The sequence below is a fragment of the Stegodyphus dumicola genome, chromosome 1, assembly GCF_044657685.1.
Source record: "Stegodyphus dumicola isolate Sdum_Otavi_A_Nest chromosome 1, ASM4465768v1".
Taxonomy (NCBI): Eukaryota; Metazoa; Arthropoda; class Arachnida; order Araneae; family Eresidae; genus Stegodyphus; species Stegodyphus dumicola.
In genome coordinates this window covers 176130924-176147461 of record NC_140768.1, presented here as the reverse complement: position 1 = coordinate 176147461, position 16538 = coordinate 176130924, and the positions used below count along the sequence as shown (strand labels likewise).

The 16538-nt window shown below is 32.5% G+C and overlaps 1 protein-coding gene across 2 annotated transcripts in view; it reads left to right on the top strand.

The window, feature by feature from the left end:
* Positions 1-16538, top strand: part of LOC118201849 (T-cell activation inhibitor, mitochondrial) — a 74821-nt gene that overhangs the window by 14407 nt on the left and 43876 nt on the right. For both annotated transcript variants that reach the window (XM_085823133.1, XM_085823136.1), the window contains exons 3-4: positions 2578-2704; positions 5811-6075. In XM_085823133.1, the coding sequence (XP_085679259.1) occupies positions 2578-2704; positions 5811-6075 (392 nt within the window). The remainder of the gene's footprint in view (positions 1-2577; positions 2705-5810; positions 6076-16538) is intronic.

Here is a 16538-nt window from a genome sequence, read left to right as displayed (position 1 = left end):
GAATCATTAGTGATCTAGAAAAGGCAGCTATAAATGCTCCGCGCACTCAAAATGCTGTCGAGGATTGGCACAGAAGATGGGAGACCTTAATTGGACGAGCCATGTTGGCGTTTATAACATCATAGAAGGATTTCAAAAAGAACAGGAGCATGTGGAATACCAAGTTGAATGCATTCTTCGCGGAGAACAACAACCAAAACGTAGGAAGGTAGATGATGACAGAGAAAGGAGAATTATGACTGTTGCGGACGATCGTGATAATCGACTTGTGATGGAACATCTTCGTGCTATCGCTCGCAATGTGTCACTGTAAATATGTCGTTTGCATGTGTAAGTGATGTTTTCTTTTTCTTAATAAAAATAATTTTATAAATCTTCATTTCAAATTTTAACGGTCATTTCAATTTGTTAAAAATTATTTTAAGTAATGACATAATTTTTATGATTTTTTGATTTAAACTTTTAATTAGTAATATGTTAGTTAAAAATTGTATTTTATTAAGCTAAATTGAGTGTTTGTATTTAGATATTAACTTGTCGGGATTTTGGACAGTCGGGATTTCGACCCTGTCGCGATTCTGGACACTCGGGATTCTGACCCTGTCGGGATTTTGACCTTGTCGGGATTTCGACCGTGTCGGGACTTTGGGTTGTCAGGATTTCGGCCCTGTCGGGGTTCTAGACAGTCGGGATTCTGGCTTGTCGGGATTTCGGCTGTCGGTATTATGACCCAGACCCTTGAAATTTATCTTCAATTTCTTGATGCTCAGAATGTGAAGTACTATATTAAAAAAGATTCTGAATGGAGTCTTTTTTTTTCAATCACATATCTATCACTTGTCAATATAGTTTAGCACAGAATTTTTCTGAATGTATAAAAGGAAATTAAGTTAGCTATCTCTCTCTAAACCTACACAAATCTTGAATTTAAGATTGCAGCTTTATTGCATTTGGTATTTTATTGTTTGAAATAAATAAAAATATATTGAGTCATCTGGAAAGATCTGCATTTTTTCAAATCAAAAAAATGTTTTCCTCTAATTGTTTTATTACTGCTGAAAATGAGTTGTTTAAATGCAGTCTCTCCTGCTCACTTTGCATAATTCTAGCATGTGTTATGGTGTAATTTTTGTTTCAGTGTAGTGCTAAGAATACAAAGAATGAAGACCATGAAAGTTCATTTTCATCATATTACGTTCTTTTATTTTTTAAAAAGAAAATTTCTAGTTAAACTGTTCATAAAATGTTTACTATATATGGACAAAATGCTGTTTCTGGTGGCTGAGTTTGAATGTGGTTTTAAAAGTTAAAGCATGGAAACTTAAGCCTCGGAAATAATGCCTACTCTGGATTACTACCCTTTGTAAACAAGGGCTCATTAAAAGAAACTATCACTAAAAATTCTCATTATACAGTTCAGGTACTATCAGACAGACTAAATATTCCAGAAAAATGTAGTACATGATCATTTAAAGAAGAATGTGTGTGTAAGCTATTATCAGGTATGGGTATTAAATAATGTAATGGAACAAAATATGCTTGCTCCGTATGAAAAGTTTTGGCACATAATTCTTTTCTTTTTTAAAAAAAAGAAGCTCATTTTTTGAAACAGTTGATTACTAGAGGTGAGAGTGGATAGTATACAGTAATATTATTACAAGAAAAACGATCATGATGCTAACCAAAAGAACTTTTAGTAGCATTGAGAGAGAGAGTAATGCTGTGTATATTGTGGGACTAAAAAGGAAAAGTATACTATGAACTACTGGTGCCAAATCAGACAATAAATTGAGAAAAATAATATTCCTGAATGGCAGTTTTAATATCAGAAATTGAAACAAAGTGCTCAGAACTGACCAATTGTCTAGGTGTTGTCTTCCATCACAGCTGTGCTTGGTCACTTATTTCAATGAATGTCAGATAAAACTTATTGAGTATGACTGGGATATCATTTTTGTCATCTCCCGTATTCACTAGACCATTGACCTTGCTTCTCTATCCATGTCACTTCAAAATTCTCTGAAAGGTCTAAAGTTCATGAAAACACTGCAGAACATTCCAGAAGACCCAATATTAATAAAATTAACTGCAGTTTTTTACAGCTTGGAAAAATATTATTTTTCTTTAAGTAATTAAAAATGTATAAGTAATTAAAATATATCAAAGTAAATAAAATATACATAATATGATAATTAAAATTGAAGTAAACACATATGATGAATACTTTCCTGTATCTCATGATGCATCTGTACCATAAAAAAAGAAAGTTTAATAACTTGGTCATTTAAATAAACTTATACCCTATGCTATTTTAATTTTCTGATAAGCATGCTAGATATCAGTATGAGGTTTATACTTTTGAAATGACTAAATTACTGATGTGTAAACTGTAGTCTGGATGTAGTGTGGGACCAAAATATGATTATGGTCTAAATTTAAATTGGCAGTCAAGACATATGTCAAAGGTAAATTATTACTCTGAAAATTATTACTGCCTGTTAGGATTGAGATAGAGGAAAGTAAGTAACAATTTTTAGAAATGGGAAAGAAAAAATTAATGTTTTTCTTTCTATATAGGAAATAAATGAAAATTCATTAAAACAACTCAATTTTTATTTGGAAACTGTTCTAAAGAATTTGCCTACAAATCCAACTTCTGTTACCTTTTGTTTGAAAAGTGGAGTGCAGAAAGTTGACAGTACTAGTAAGAATAATTATTTTCATTATTGTTATTATTATTATCCTGAGATTAATTGTCAATTTTAGTTGTTTTTTATACATTACCACCATTTGCCTCATTTTATTAGGATAACAGATAAGATGAAATACAAGTCTGAACATTTTTATGTTTTAGGTCATTAATTGCAATATGTTTTGTTTGGGACTAGGGAAAGTTTGTATCCTTTCTGCGTTTCCTGTCAAAATTAGATATTTGCATAGCAACGCAGCCAACTTGTTTGGCCAGTAAAAAAAAAAAAAAAAAAAAAAAAAAAAAAAGCTTCTTAAAATTTAAAAAATATTTAATAATACCTGTTATTACATACATACTTTATGTTTTAATTAGGGTAAACATTCTTGTGAGTAGGTTTCAGTTTTTTTTTTTTTTTTTGGATCGGGTGGAAATTTAGTAGCCATGGCTTTAAAAACAGTTTCATAGTACTAGTTGCTGGTAATTTTAAGACAAAATACAAATTTGTCTAGAAGTTTTACTGCAGGTCCTTTCATTGTGCTCAATCTCTCAAGCACATATTTTAAAAATTTAGTTTGAGGCAAAAATTATGAGAATTTATATATAAAAAAAGGTTGAAACTTGGAATGGAGGGGGGAGCATTATTGCTTGTGACTGCAGAACAACAAACTGTCAATAAACTGAAGAATTGTTATGTGTGTGATTGCTAAAATTTTGTGACTTTTATGAAAAGTGATTGTACTAACACTTAAATCTACAAAATTATTTCCAAAGCTGTTAGTGTTATTTTTGTCGCTAAAAAGAATAATTGTGGTATGTTTTCATACTGCAGTTGTTTCTTAATAATGCATAGAATAGTATAGATAGAATATTTTTGTCTGAATCTTTCTTTTCGTTCTCATCAGTATCAATTGCTTATTCAAAATACTCTTATTTTTCTCAATATACTTTCAATTGACTCAGGTTTCAAAGTAAAAACATACCTTATGATTACAGTCAAAAGTCGTTAATTCGGACACCCATAAGCCGGAACGATCTATAATCCGGACCTCAAAGCTACAAACTTTCTGCACATGCGTTGCGTTCACGCATGCGCGTAAGACCTTTATGGCTGCGCATATGTGTGTGTGCAAGCGCATAATACATTTACGCATGCGCGTTTAATGTATAACGGACAGTATAAGCTAAAATTATCTAATTATCTATTTCAGTTAATGTTGCAGATTGCGTTGTTCCTTAATCTTCGAATTGGATCCGGCTTATTATTTTTTTGCAGACTGTTAGAGCAATTTTATAAAAGGAAGCTTGAACTTTCGATTATGTCAAATAGAATTTCTGATGCTGGAGCTCCCAAAGGATCTACAAAGCTAAAGTATGTTTCGATGTCCATCAAACAAAAAGTGGAATTGCTGCAAAAAATGGATAACGGCATGAAGAAAGTGACAGAGAGGTTAGTGAAAATGAAAAAATTTTGAATGACAAGTTAGTCGGTATTCTCGGCACAGCAATTACAGGATTTGAACAGTGGAACTTTGTAACTGAACAAGAAATTATGTCTGTTTATATAGAATTAAAGAGAAAGTATTAGCACATAAAAGAAAGCTATTTAAACAACTTACATTGAAAGAAATGTTTAATAAAGTAAACAAATAAATATTAAGCTTTTTTTTTTGTAAATTTTGATACCCTTTAGATCATAATTGTTCTTTATTTCATAAATTACGGTTTCATATTTTTAATTTTATAATTTCTGTTTACCATCTTACCAGATTTAAACTGATGATCTATAATCCGGAAAAATCGATAATCCAGAATCGCCGAAGTCCCGACGAGACCAGATTAACGACTTTTGACTGTTCTATTTTTAATTCATGATATATTTCAGATAAATCTGACTGATCATTCTGCCATTTGATGCAAGTGGGTTAGTATGCTTATGCATTTCATTATTAATTTATCGCTTTCAATTTCAGGAAAAGTTATTGAATATTCACACATTCATAAAACATTTTCCTTGTTATTATATACCAAAACACTCTGTTTGATAAATTATTTGAAATTTGAAAATCTAAAAGACCCATGATTAACCTTTTATAGTAAATTGTTAAATATCTTTTGATGAATAAAGTAAAGAAGTGCGAGCCTAACAAATATAGCACATATAAAAAATTGAGTCATTTTGTGCAGGTTGTGGAAGTTAAATATGCTTATTGCAGGCATAAATTATATGAAATTTTATTAGTTGATTGCTTTTTATAATTAATTATTATAACTAATATCCTATTTATTACTTCACAGAGTGATATATCATATAAACTGAACTCCTCTAATTTTGGATGTGTTTACTGTAATTCTTTACTTAATTTTATATAAATGAATTATCAGTGATAAGGTATAAAATGTATGTACATATATATATATATTTATATTTCAGTAACTAAATTAATATACTTTGAAATGTTCACTTTGAAATTAAGATACTTTGAAATGTTAACAGAAAATTCTTCTTCCTGATGATACTAATCATAATAATAATTAAATGATAATTAAAAAAAATAAAATAGAAAAATTTAAATCTGCTCTTTTGATTCTTAAAGCTAAATAATTGGACATTCTGCAATCTAGTTTCAATCTAGTGTAATCTGTTCAATATTTCTAAAGGTGAATGCTGTTGTTTTCGTTATGTTATTAAGTAAAAAACTGTATCCTAACAAAACCAGAAATTGTTGCCATTTTGCGTGCATAAAATCTAAATTATCATTAATTATTTAAGTTCTAAATTTATAAAACATAAATCTGTGCAGTGTAATTTTAAAATATCCTTCACAATAATGTTTTGATTTCTTTAGATGATGATAACGTTTAGTGCGAGTTTTGCCCATATAAAATCTTTTTAATAGCTTGATTAATTTTATTCCAAAACCTATTATGCTATGTTGCTTTATTCCTTGAAAAATTGGGTTATTGCAGACAAAATGTGTTATATCCAACTTTTATTTTTCTTTTAGATAAAAAGTCTATTCAAGGCGTTGAATTGGAACCTGACTATAAAATTAACATTGCAAGATTTTGTAATTGTTTTTGTGTATCTATTTTATATCCCCCCTTTTTTTGTATATAGGTGTTTCTTTCAAGCAGGTAAACATACAGTTACTTGGCAAAGATCTCCATCGGGTTCTCTACAATATTTTATCTAGTTGCCAATTGCCTACAGAATATTTAGATGCTTTACAAAGGTCTAAACCTGAGAAGAAAACTGCTGTCAAGCACAAAGATTCTTTTGGTCGACAATTTCAGAAATTTCATGCAAGTTGGTGGAATGAAGCTCGAAGGGTGGCTGAAGACATTGAGGAACGAATAAGGAATGAACCAGATATTGATTTGAGGTATTATGACATATATATTAGTCTTTCCTGTTTATTAAACCAGGAATTTTAAATATTTATGTTTATATTTTATTTTCAGTGTTAGACTAATATGATGTTTTTGATAGTACATACTGTCAGTTTGCAGTTCTTTGTAGCATAAAAATCACTTATTTAATATCTGTTGTTAGAATTCAGCTTTTACTTTTTGCATTACATCTTATGCAACATTTGGTTGAATTTAAACATTCTTCTTCCTATCATATAAATGATAGCAGTGTAGTGTACTAAATAAAAAGATGTCTTCGAATGCAAAATGTATTTTATTTAATTTATAATGAACTTGTATTTTTATAAACCTTCAGCTTCTACAATTAATGCTAATTTCTATTGTGATTTATATTTTATGATTAAAATTATCTATTCTGTTCTTTTTATGAGTTCAAGTTCTTTTTCTTTCTTTTCGTTATTTTCCTTCAAATGCCAAAAACCTGGAACATATTGTCATGAGAAAAAACATTAAGTAATATAGATTCGGGTACTTTTCCTTTATCTGCGCGCAAATCTGGCAATCGTATCTCATAATGTTTTGGCAACCATTTTTATTCTAAAAATTCTCTTTGAATCTCTCATTGTTTGGTCTCACCATGTGGCTCTTTGAATTACCATTCACTGAAAAAGGTTCAGTAGAATATTTCTACCAGTGTGGAATTCTCTCAAGTAGTCTGAAATGTTCAAATCTTCATGATATGAATCTTGATAGTGTGGCAAACAGTTACCACTTGAAATAAACACTAATTGACATGAGCAACATTCCTTCTACTCTTTTTATAATCAAATTTATTTGTTTCATTGTCATATTATTAATTATGTGTTATTATTATTATCATATTATTTGCTCTTACGATTTTAACGATTTTGCGGGCAGATAAAGGAAAAGTACCTATATTTGATACTTTTTATTTGTACCAAAGAATTTTTAATAAGCTTCTGTATTATTCATCTTTTTACTTGGCAATAAATTTCCCACAGAATGTTGAGTTGCATCTTTCCCAAAGTATTCCAAAGAAAGGAAATTTTGAAAGATGGAAAAAGCATTAGCTGCTGAAATGGAAAAAGTGAGATGCCAATCTATCTCCATCATTGAAAATTTTTGCTTCAAAGATGAACTAAAAACATCTCAAACGAGGAGGTGGTGGGTTGTGCAAATTCAGATTGTGATATGACCTTTATTTCTGTAGAGTTCGGAGAAAATGTGCCAAGTTGTATATCTGTGACTAGCAAATATAGTGAAAAAGTTGGAAAAAAATGTGATGGTAAACCATCTTCGTCAATGAAAATTTTTTGCGAGCTGAGACAAAAATTTTGGCTTCAAAGAAGAACTAAAAACATTACCAAAAGTGGATGTGGCTAATTCAGATTGTGATTGTGATATGACCTTAACCTGCACAAATTCAGATTGTGATATGACCTTAAATTCTGTAGACTGTGGAGAAAAATGCCGAAATAGTATATCTGTCATTAACAAGCAGGGCTGGGGAGTCGGTAGGCAAAATGACCGACTCCTGGAATTTTAAAGACTCTGACTCTCTCATATATATTTTAATAGATACACATGGGTTACAGCTTATTTTTTGTAATATAAAAGAAGTAATAGATGCTACAGAAAAAATTGATGTATAGTACATTTTTTTATTAATTAGCAAACTGGCATTAGTAAAAAACTGGAATTAGTAATTTCTAAGAATGAGTATAACTTCGGCAAGATCTTCTTTGTTAGAGGACCATAGATCCGATTTGATAAACTTCAGAACTGAGAAGAGTCTTTCCATACTGACTTGAGTAGGAGGAAGAGCTCTTACTGTTACTACTTCCTTTAACTTTTCAGGATTGATTTTTATAAGTTCTAAAAGTGGTGTCTTGCAAGAGCAATCATATTTCTCTATTTCTTCTCAATTCCAATTTCTTTCTCTTCTGCTGTGTATAAATTATGTTTGTATTTTTTCATTTTTATATCTAAAGGTTCTTGTTTTTTATTTTCATTGATTTTGACTTAGCCTTTTCGATATTATTCAAAGATTTCTCAAAATCTAATTCATCAGTGGAAGAAGGATGATAGAGACTCAGTTGCAATGTCTGCAGTTTGATTGTCCTGATTTGAATACTCCAGTTGTTCTGAGAATAATTTCAGTTTTAATGAAAGTTCACAGATGGCTTTCTTTGCCTTTTTTAATTTGTTCGTCATCCAACAAAATTCAGCGTTTTGTATATACATATATTGAACCCAGCAAGATCTTATTGTCTAGCAAACTAGTTTCTCTCAAACTAGCTCTTCATTAAAGAAATGTTTCCTTCTGCAATAAACCCTCCATTTCAGGAAAAAAAAAAAAAAAAAATCACATTCTTTCATTCTTGCCTCCTGTTAATTCTTCGAAAGTGTTAAGGTTATCTACATCTTATAACATTCTTGCCTCTTGTTACTTCCTCGGATTGTAGCTTTCTTGTGGCTATATACGATGTTGAAAGAAGAGTTTCCAATTCTGCAGGATCGTTCCTCAGTCTTTCTGTTAGTGAAACATTAGGGTTATCCACATCTTCTGAAAAAGTTCTTAATTCTAACAACATTCATATCATCAAATATGTACTTCTTCATCGTGCTGCTTGATCAATAATAGCTCCTTTTCCTGCTCGCTTCCTAAGAATGGCATCAATTTTGAGAGTTCTTGCTGCTTACCTAAATTTACCAATGAGTTATGTAACTAAATGAATCAGTTTAATCAACAATGGCAAATATCACGTCCATCCCGCTCTCTTATATTTATTTATTAATATGTTAATATATTTAGTCCATAAATAAAATAGAAATAAATAATCAATAAAATAGAATAAATAGTCAATAAATAGAAAATGTCAATTTATATAGTCCATAGATAAAAATATTAACTCAGTTTGTCATTAAATTTTTTTTTCAATTCACTTTAATTTCATTTGAAATTCAAACTGTCCAATAAAAACTGGAGTCTGAGTCGACGTGTTTTTAGCAACTCCACAGCCCTGCTAACAAATACAGTCAAAAGTCTTTAATCTGGACTCGTAGGGACTTCGGCGATTCCGGATTATAGATCATCAGTTTAAATCTGGTAAGATGGCATACAGAAATTACAAAATAAAAAATATGAAACCGTAATTTATGAAATAAAGAGTAATTATGATCTAAAGAGTATCAAAATTTACAAAAAAAAAAAAAAAAAAAACTTAATATTTATTTGTTTACTTTATTAAACATTTCTTTCAACGTGCGCATGCGTAAAGCATACATTACACATAGTCAAAATTAGAAAATTGCAACCAGAAAATTATTTGATGTGTACTCGTGATATTTATAATGACGAAGAATTTGATTTAAATCATATCAAAGACGGAATACATAAAAGATGAAATACTACAATACTACATTTAGTAAGGAATTATAAGCCAAATAAAATAAAAACATCTGCCCTGAAGATAAGGATAGTGCTGACAGATCAACTTCCAGTTCATTGCATGCTGCGACGTGCCCACCCCCCGCACGCAGAGCAGCGGGAAATTGATAAACAGATTTCGAAATGGTTAGAGAAAGAAAGGAGACTTTTGAGGTACGTGCGAGTAACGCGTGCCTACAAAAGTATAGATAACCTTACCTAGAAAATAGTAATCTGGCATTTAACATTAAGAATTAGATTTAATAAGGAGAAGTAATATGGATACATAATACTGGCTTAAGGAAGCGTACATTCCCAACACAGATTGCAGTTACCTATCATGTGGAAGGCACAAGACGAGTTTTTTCACAGATGCACACACACAGACTGAAGTCGTTACCCAGAACTGCAGGGGAAAATTCTTCTCTTCCTGTCAGCCCATAGGGTTGTCAAGCAAGTTTACTGTTTCACCAATTGGTGCTTTTCTCCAGAGTTTTTGAGTCTGTATCGCCTGTTTGGCGCTGCCACTACATACTCCCTCCGCAGTGTCAAAGAAATGTGACATACCGACGTGGGGGTCGGATTAATCATCCAAAACGGGTGCTACCAATGTCCGAAGGTTTTTTTTTACACTCTTTGGAACAACTTGTGAAGAGTCCATGGTTACAAAAGTGGGTTTCAATCTATCTGTGGAGATTGTTTGCTTAGTCCCTTTTATTTTGAGATCAAACATTTTATCTCGTCTTTCTAGCACTTTAAATGGTCCTTCATAGGGAGCTTGCAGTGGTTTTCGAACTCTGTCGTGTAGAACAAACACATGCGTGGATTCGTGAAGCCGTGGATGAACGAAACAGGTTCGCTGACCGTGGCTAGAAGTCGTTGTCGGGCGGACACTAGCAAAATGGGATTTTAAATCCTCCACAAACTGTTTGGGGGACGTGTCCATAGGTGTCGAATTGAAAAATTCTCCTCGGAGACAAATCGTCTTTCGATACAAAAGTTCAGAAGTGGTTGCTCCTATGTCCTCCTTGAGAGCGGAGCGGAAACCCATCAGAAGCGTTGGAAGAGCCGCCACCCAGTTACTGGTATCATAAGCTTTTAAGGCAGCTTTCAAAGGACGGTGGAATTCCTCGATAAGTCCATTCGCCTGTGGATGGTACAGAGACGTTCTGATTCTCTTGATTCCCAATAATTGGGAAAGGGCTCGAAATAAGCCGCTGTCAAACTTGCTCAGTACTAATAACAGCTGGACAACCAAATCGTGTAATCCAGTGGTCATAGAAAGCTTGTGCTACTGTGCATGCAGTTATGTCTGGTATGGGTGCTACTTCAGGCCATTTAGTAAACCTATCTGTCATAGTTAAACAGTAATAATTATTTTGAGAAGGAGGTAGCGGACCAACGAGGTCAATGTGGACGTGATCAAATCTCTCTGATTGGTCTGGACACTTCATTAATGGGGTTATAGTACGTCTGCTTATTTTTGCTCTTTGACATGGAATGCACTGTCGTGCCCATTGTGCGCAATCTTTACGGATGGAAGACCAAACAAACTGAGAACATATTAACTTTGTTGATGCACGAATGTCGGGGTGAGACAAATTGTGCAATGTGGCAAAAACTTTCTCACGGAATGCCGGGGGAATGTAAGGGCGGGCAGTACCTGTTGACAAATCACATATTGGTAAACTACAATTAGGTAAGGTAACTTTTTTGAGTTGTAGAACTTTTGAATCTTTAAGTAAAGTTTGTAATTCTGGATCAATTTGTTGCACTTTAGCAATTTCCTCATAATTGATAGGGTTAGGCATGCTTATCGCTTCTATGCACGAAAGCGTGTCCGCGGCGTTATTCTTCGAACCTTTTATATGGTATATTTCAGTGGTGAATTGTGAGATAAAGTCTAACTGCCTAGCCTGATGAGGTGAACACTTATCCTAACACTGTCGGAATACATACGTAAGCAGTTTGTGATCGGTGATTAAAGAAAAGTTCCGTGCTTCCAACATATGCTTAAAATGCCTAATAGCAGCATAAGCTGCCAATAGCTACCGATCATACGCACTATAGTTTCTTTCTGCTTGCGAAAGCTTTCGTGAGAAAAATGGGAGAGGCTGTAAGTTTCCATCAACTATTTGTGATAGCGTTCCGCCTATAGCGAAGTTTGACGCATCAACCTGTAAAACCAACTGGGCATCTTTCTTCGGGTGTGCTAAAAGAACCGCATTCGCGATTAACTGTTTACACTTTTGAAATTTATTACACGCTTCCTCAGACAAATTCAGGGTTGTCTTATCATTTTTCTTAGCCCCTTTTAAATACGAAGTTAAATGTATTTGATTTTGGGCTAAGTTGGGTAAAAATGGACGGTAAAAATTTAAAAATCCTAAAAAATCTCTGCAAATCTTTTACTGTTTTAGGAACTGGGTAGTTAAGTCTCGGTTCAACTTTGTTCGTCAGAGGTTTGGTCCCATCTTTATTAATTAAATGTCCTAAGAAAGATATTTTGGGAATGCCAAAAACACATTTCGAAGCGTATTGTCAATCCATATGTAGTTAATCTTTCAAAAACAGTACGTAAGTGAGATTTATGATCATCTTCTGTGTCATTAAATATTAAAATATCATCTAAGTAGACATAGGCAAATTTTAGATCTCCAAGAATTTCGTTCATAAACCTTTGAAAGGTTTGAGCTGCTCCGCACAGTCCAAAATTTAAAAACGGAAATTCAAAAAGACCAAATGGGGTGCAAACTGCAGTTTTCGGTATATGATCTGGATGAACTGGTATAGATGATATGCACGAACAATATCAATTTTTGAAAAAATTTTCTTTCCTCTAAGTGTATTATTAAAATCTTGTAAAGGCGGGATAGGATATCTATCGGGTTCGGTGCACGCGTTTAATTTTCGGTAGTCTCCTACCGGCCGTATATCGCCCGAACTTTTAAAAACTACATGAAGAGGTGATGACCATGCCGATTTTGATGGCCTACAAATACCTTGATCCATTATAAATTGAAATTCTTTTTTTACTGCTTAGTATAATTTAGGGCTTAACCTATGCGGTTTACTATGCACGGGAGGACCGTTTGTTTCAATGTTATGAATCGTACTATGCTTTACTCTGCCCAAATCAGATTTTAACTTCAGTAAATCCGGAAAGTCTTTCAAGATTCTGTGATACGGTGAATCACCCGATATTAGCTTTACCGAAAAATAATTTTCAGAATCGGAAAGAAAACCAATTAGAGTTAATTTCGTAGTATTGTCGATAAGCCTACCTCGTTTTAAATCGATTAAAAGATCAAAATGTCTTAAAAAATCGGCTCCTATTATAGGCACTGGTACATCGGCAATTTAAAACTTCCAAGAAAAGTTTCGTCTAAGTCCTAAATTCACAATTAACAATTTTGTTCCATACGTAGAAATTCTGAAACTATTCGCGGCAAATAATTGTAACGAATCAAGATACATTTTCATAAACTTAGAAGTTGCTGGCACACATGAGATGTCCAAACCTGAATCAATCAAAAAATTTTTAATTTAATATGTTATTGTAAACATGTAAATGACATGAATGCGCGACTGCCGACGAGTTTCGGTCGACAGCCACTACTTCTAGTTTTCTTGGGCCATAGTATTTTGAGAAAAAGAACAAGGTGCTCGACGTTTTCGTGCATTACTACCAAATCACGAGTAAAAATAACAATAATTGCAAACGCGCTCTCGAGAATGCCCACGTGAAAATCTACGTGGTCTGTTATATGGATCCCAAGGGAATTTATTCCTCGTTTTTTCGCGGGAGAGTCGCTTGTTGCTATTGCTTGTTGCCGTGCACACTTCAGCTATCTTGTCAGCCATTTTTGCTAAATTATCTAAGGATTCAGAACTTATTGATAAAATGACATGCACCTCGGAAGGTAACCTTTGCGGTCAGCGCTAAATCCCCAAATGCGCAGGGAGGTCACGTGACATCCGACCTACGTGTAAGATGATGTCACGTCAAAGATATCCCCCTTACGCTCAGTAAATTTCTGCGCATAAATTGAAACAGGCTTGTGCAATATGAATTTCAATAGAGAAAAATTGTTTGAAAGTACTACAGATGCTAACTAAATACATACCAAATATTGACTTTTTAGCATATATAGCTTTTCGACATACTCTTGTGTTTATTTTAAATCACTGTGAAATATATGAGATTTCAGTTTTAATTCTTTTAATATTTGCAGTACATTTCATGTAATAATTAGTGTTTTGTGCTTTAATTTCATCATTGTATTAGAAAAAAAATTAATATTTGTTTCTCTATATTATATTCAAATGAATTATTAATGACTTTAAAATTACGAACATTTTGTAATAAATGTGACAGCTTGTATTATTTTATTGTATATCTGAAAAACATCTGGTTTAAATATAAATTATTTACACAATCTTTGGATGGAAAAACTATCATGTAATATATTTAAACAAAAAAATCTACTGGAAGATTTTTTTTTAGTTTTTGCATGTTCAGAATTTTTAATGTGTATATAATTTTGTTTTGAATAGTTTTGAAAAATATATTGCACCCACACTAAATTTAAATAACAAATTTTTATCCTGCGAAATGCACTCGAATTTTAATATGAGAGAGCCCTTGTGAAGCTACCAAGGTATTTTCATAAAAAGCTAATATCAATTTAAATCTTAAAAATGACTTCAAAGATGGATTCCAGGCTTTTCTATTTTAGATACGAGCCAGTTTCCCCAGAAAGTCCTTCACAAAGACATCCATCGTTTTAGATTGTTAGTCCTTACGTGCTGTAATCAAATAAATTAAACCAAGCTTTGGTAAAGATGTGATATTGTTTCTTCCTTATTATAATGGATCTTGTTTTTTAAAGGTGGCAAGATTTTTGATAAATCACCAATGTAAACTATTTTGAAACATCTAGCAGCCCCAACAATGATAATTTACAGTTTGCTTATAATGAGAAGAGCTTCGAGGAGACCGTGTGATCATATTTCTTACCATGCAAATGTTAATAATTCATAATCACTCAGAATTCTCTTATCACAAGAAGAGCTCTCAGTATTCTACATGTTAATGAATTTTATTTATATTTTAATCTTAAAATTCTTAATTTACTGAGAAGTAAGGAAGATGCTTGCTATATGTTTCTTTCAAGAAATGCACATATTTTACATCACATTCGATTATGCAAAAATGGACATTAAATAAAATTTCACATCAGTGAAAGCATTTAGAGGTGCAGCTTGAAAATTTGCAAAATGAAAGAAAAGTATATGTTTTAACAGCTGGTTTAGTATTTTCAGAATACTGTTTGTAACAGCATAAAATGAAAGAAACATTAGAAAAATGTGACTATTCACTGAAACATTTCAACGAGAAAGATGTATTCTCTGCTTATGATCCGCCAACTAAATATGTGAATAGGTGGCCCTGAAAAAATTTTGAACATAGTGGAAAATCAGTTCATACGGCTAAAAAACAAAACTGGCATGATTCTTTCACAATGCTGTATATATGACAAGTTATGCCAAAAAAACTGAAAAATTCTTTCTCGCTCAGTTTCTAAATAAATCCACACTCATGCCAAAACTTGTCGACCGTCTACAAGAGACAGTGACAATTTATTCAGACTTCTGGTGAGAATATAAAAGACAGGAACTGGTAAATACCAGCTTAATAGAAATTTTTCCGTGGACAATAAATTTCATTTTCTTGATCTAACAACAGCTGCTCATATATAAAATATATAAAGACTGTGGAGCCCCGCTAATTGGTGGAATAAAAATTGAAGAGGCACGTTTCAGTATCATCATTAACCTTACTTTGGAGACTTAATATAGCAAAAATCTTTGAGACCTTGGAATGCTTCTTATGCCATATTAAAAGCAATTGAGGAAGCAGGGCAGCAACAAAGTGTACATGAGACATGAACTTGGCAATAATTCTGTTGCCAGCTTGATGTTTAAAAAAATGGAAGCTGCAATACTAAAGAAGTATTGTAACATTTTTAAAACTAAGGTTCTGTTTATATTTGAGTTCATTTTGTTGCCATATGAGTATGTTTTCATTGTGATGTCCTCCAATTATGAATGTCTTTTAATTTCTTTTTACAATATAGAAATGTGTCATTACTCTGTATTACGTATGTTTTAGTTAATGTCATAAAACTCTACATTATGTAGCAAGGACTTGAAATCTTACTGATGTCTCCTCACAGGAAATTTCTAAATCTATAAATGTCTCTGCAGAAAGAGGCTGTGTTGAAGTAGATAAAGGATTTTTAACTGGTTGGTGAGGGTGTTATTTTAATAGCCACTGTATTGTCTATTAAACACATAATTTATCTAGTTCTGTATAATATTTGTCTTTGTTCTTTTATCAGGACCTAATTCAGAAATGTAGATATGTTATGCATGTATGTGTTCATATATTTAAGTACGAATGTATGACACATACACAAATATGTGTACATGCATACATTTGTTAATCCGGTACCGATAATAGAACAACAGTACTTAATATTTTGACAGTTGATTTTTTTTTGGTACACCTCCACCGATAAGCCATGAGAATATATTGATGAAGCAACGCACCATGTCGCCAAAAAGCATTTACATGGGAACCCACAATGTCACCAAAAAATACTTATCGTTCAACCCAGGCATGTGTATAGCATTCTCCTAGATGGTTTTTCAGAAGCATAACTGCAGATTATGATCCCTCCGATGGGAATTTTAGTGTTTTAGCCTAGTGGTAAACAGCATAGTGTAGTTTTGATTGTTTTCGGCAAAATCTCATATTTAGCCTTTTGCATGAATAGACTGTAATGTGGCTTGCTTTAAAGACATCATGTGCCTCTTTCTTCTTTCTGATTTTAGAATTTTAATACCAAGTTTGTAATATTCTCAGATGTTTAATTACCTGAAAACAGATGACTTTGTATATGGTCAGAACAAAAGCACGAAAACTTAGACGTATATGTATGTTATGTAGAAAAAGGA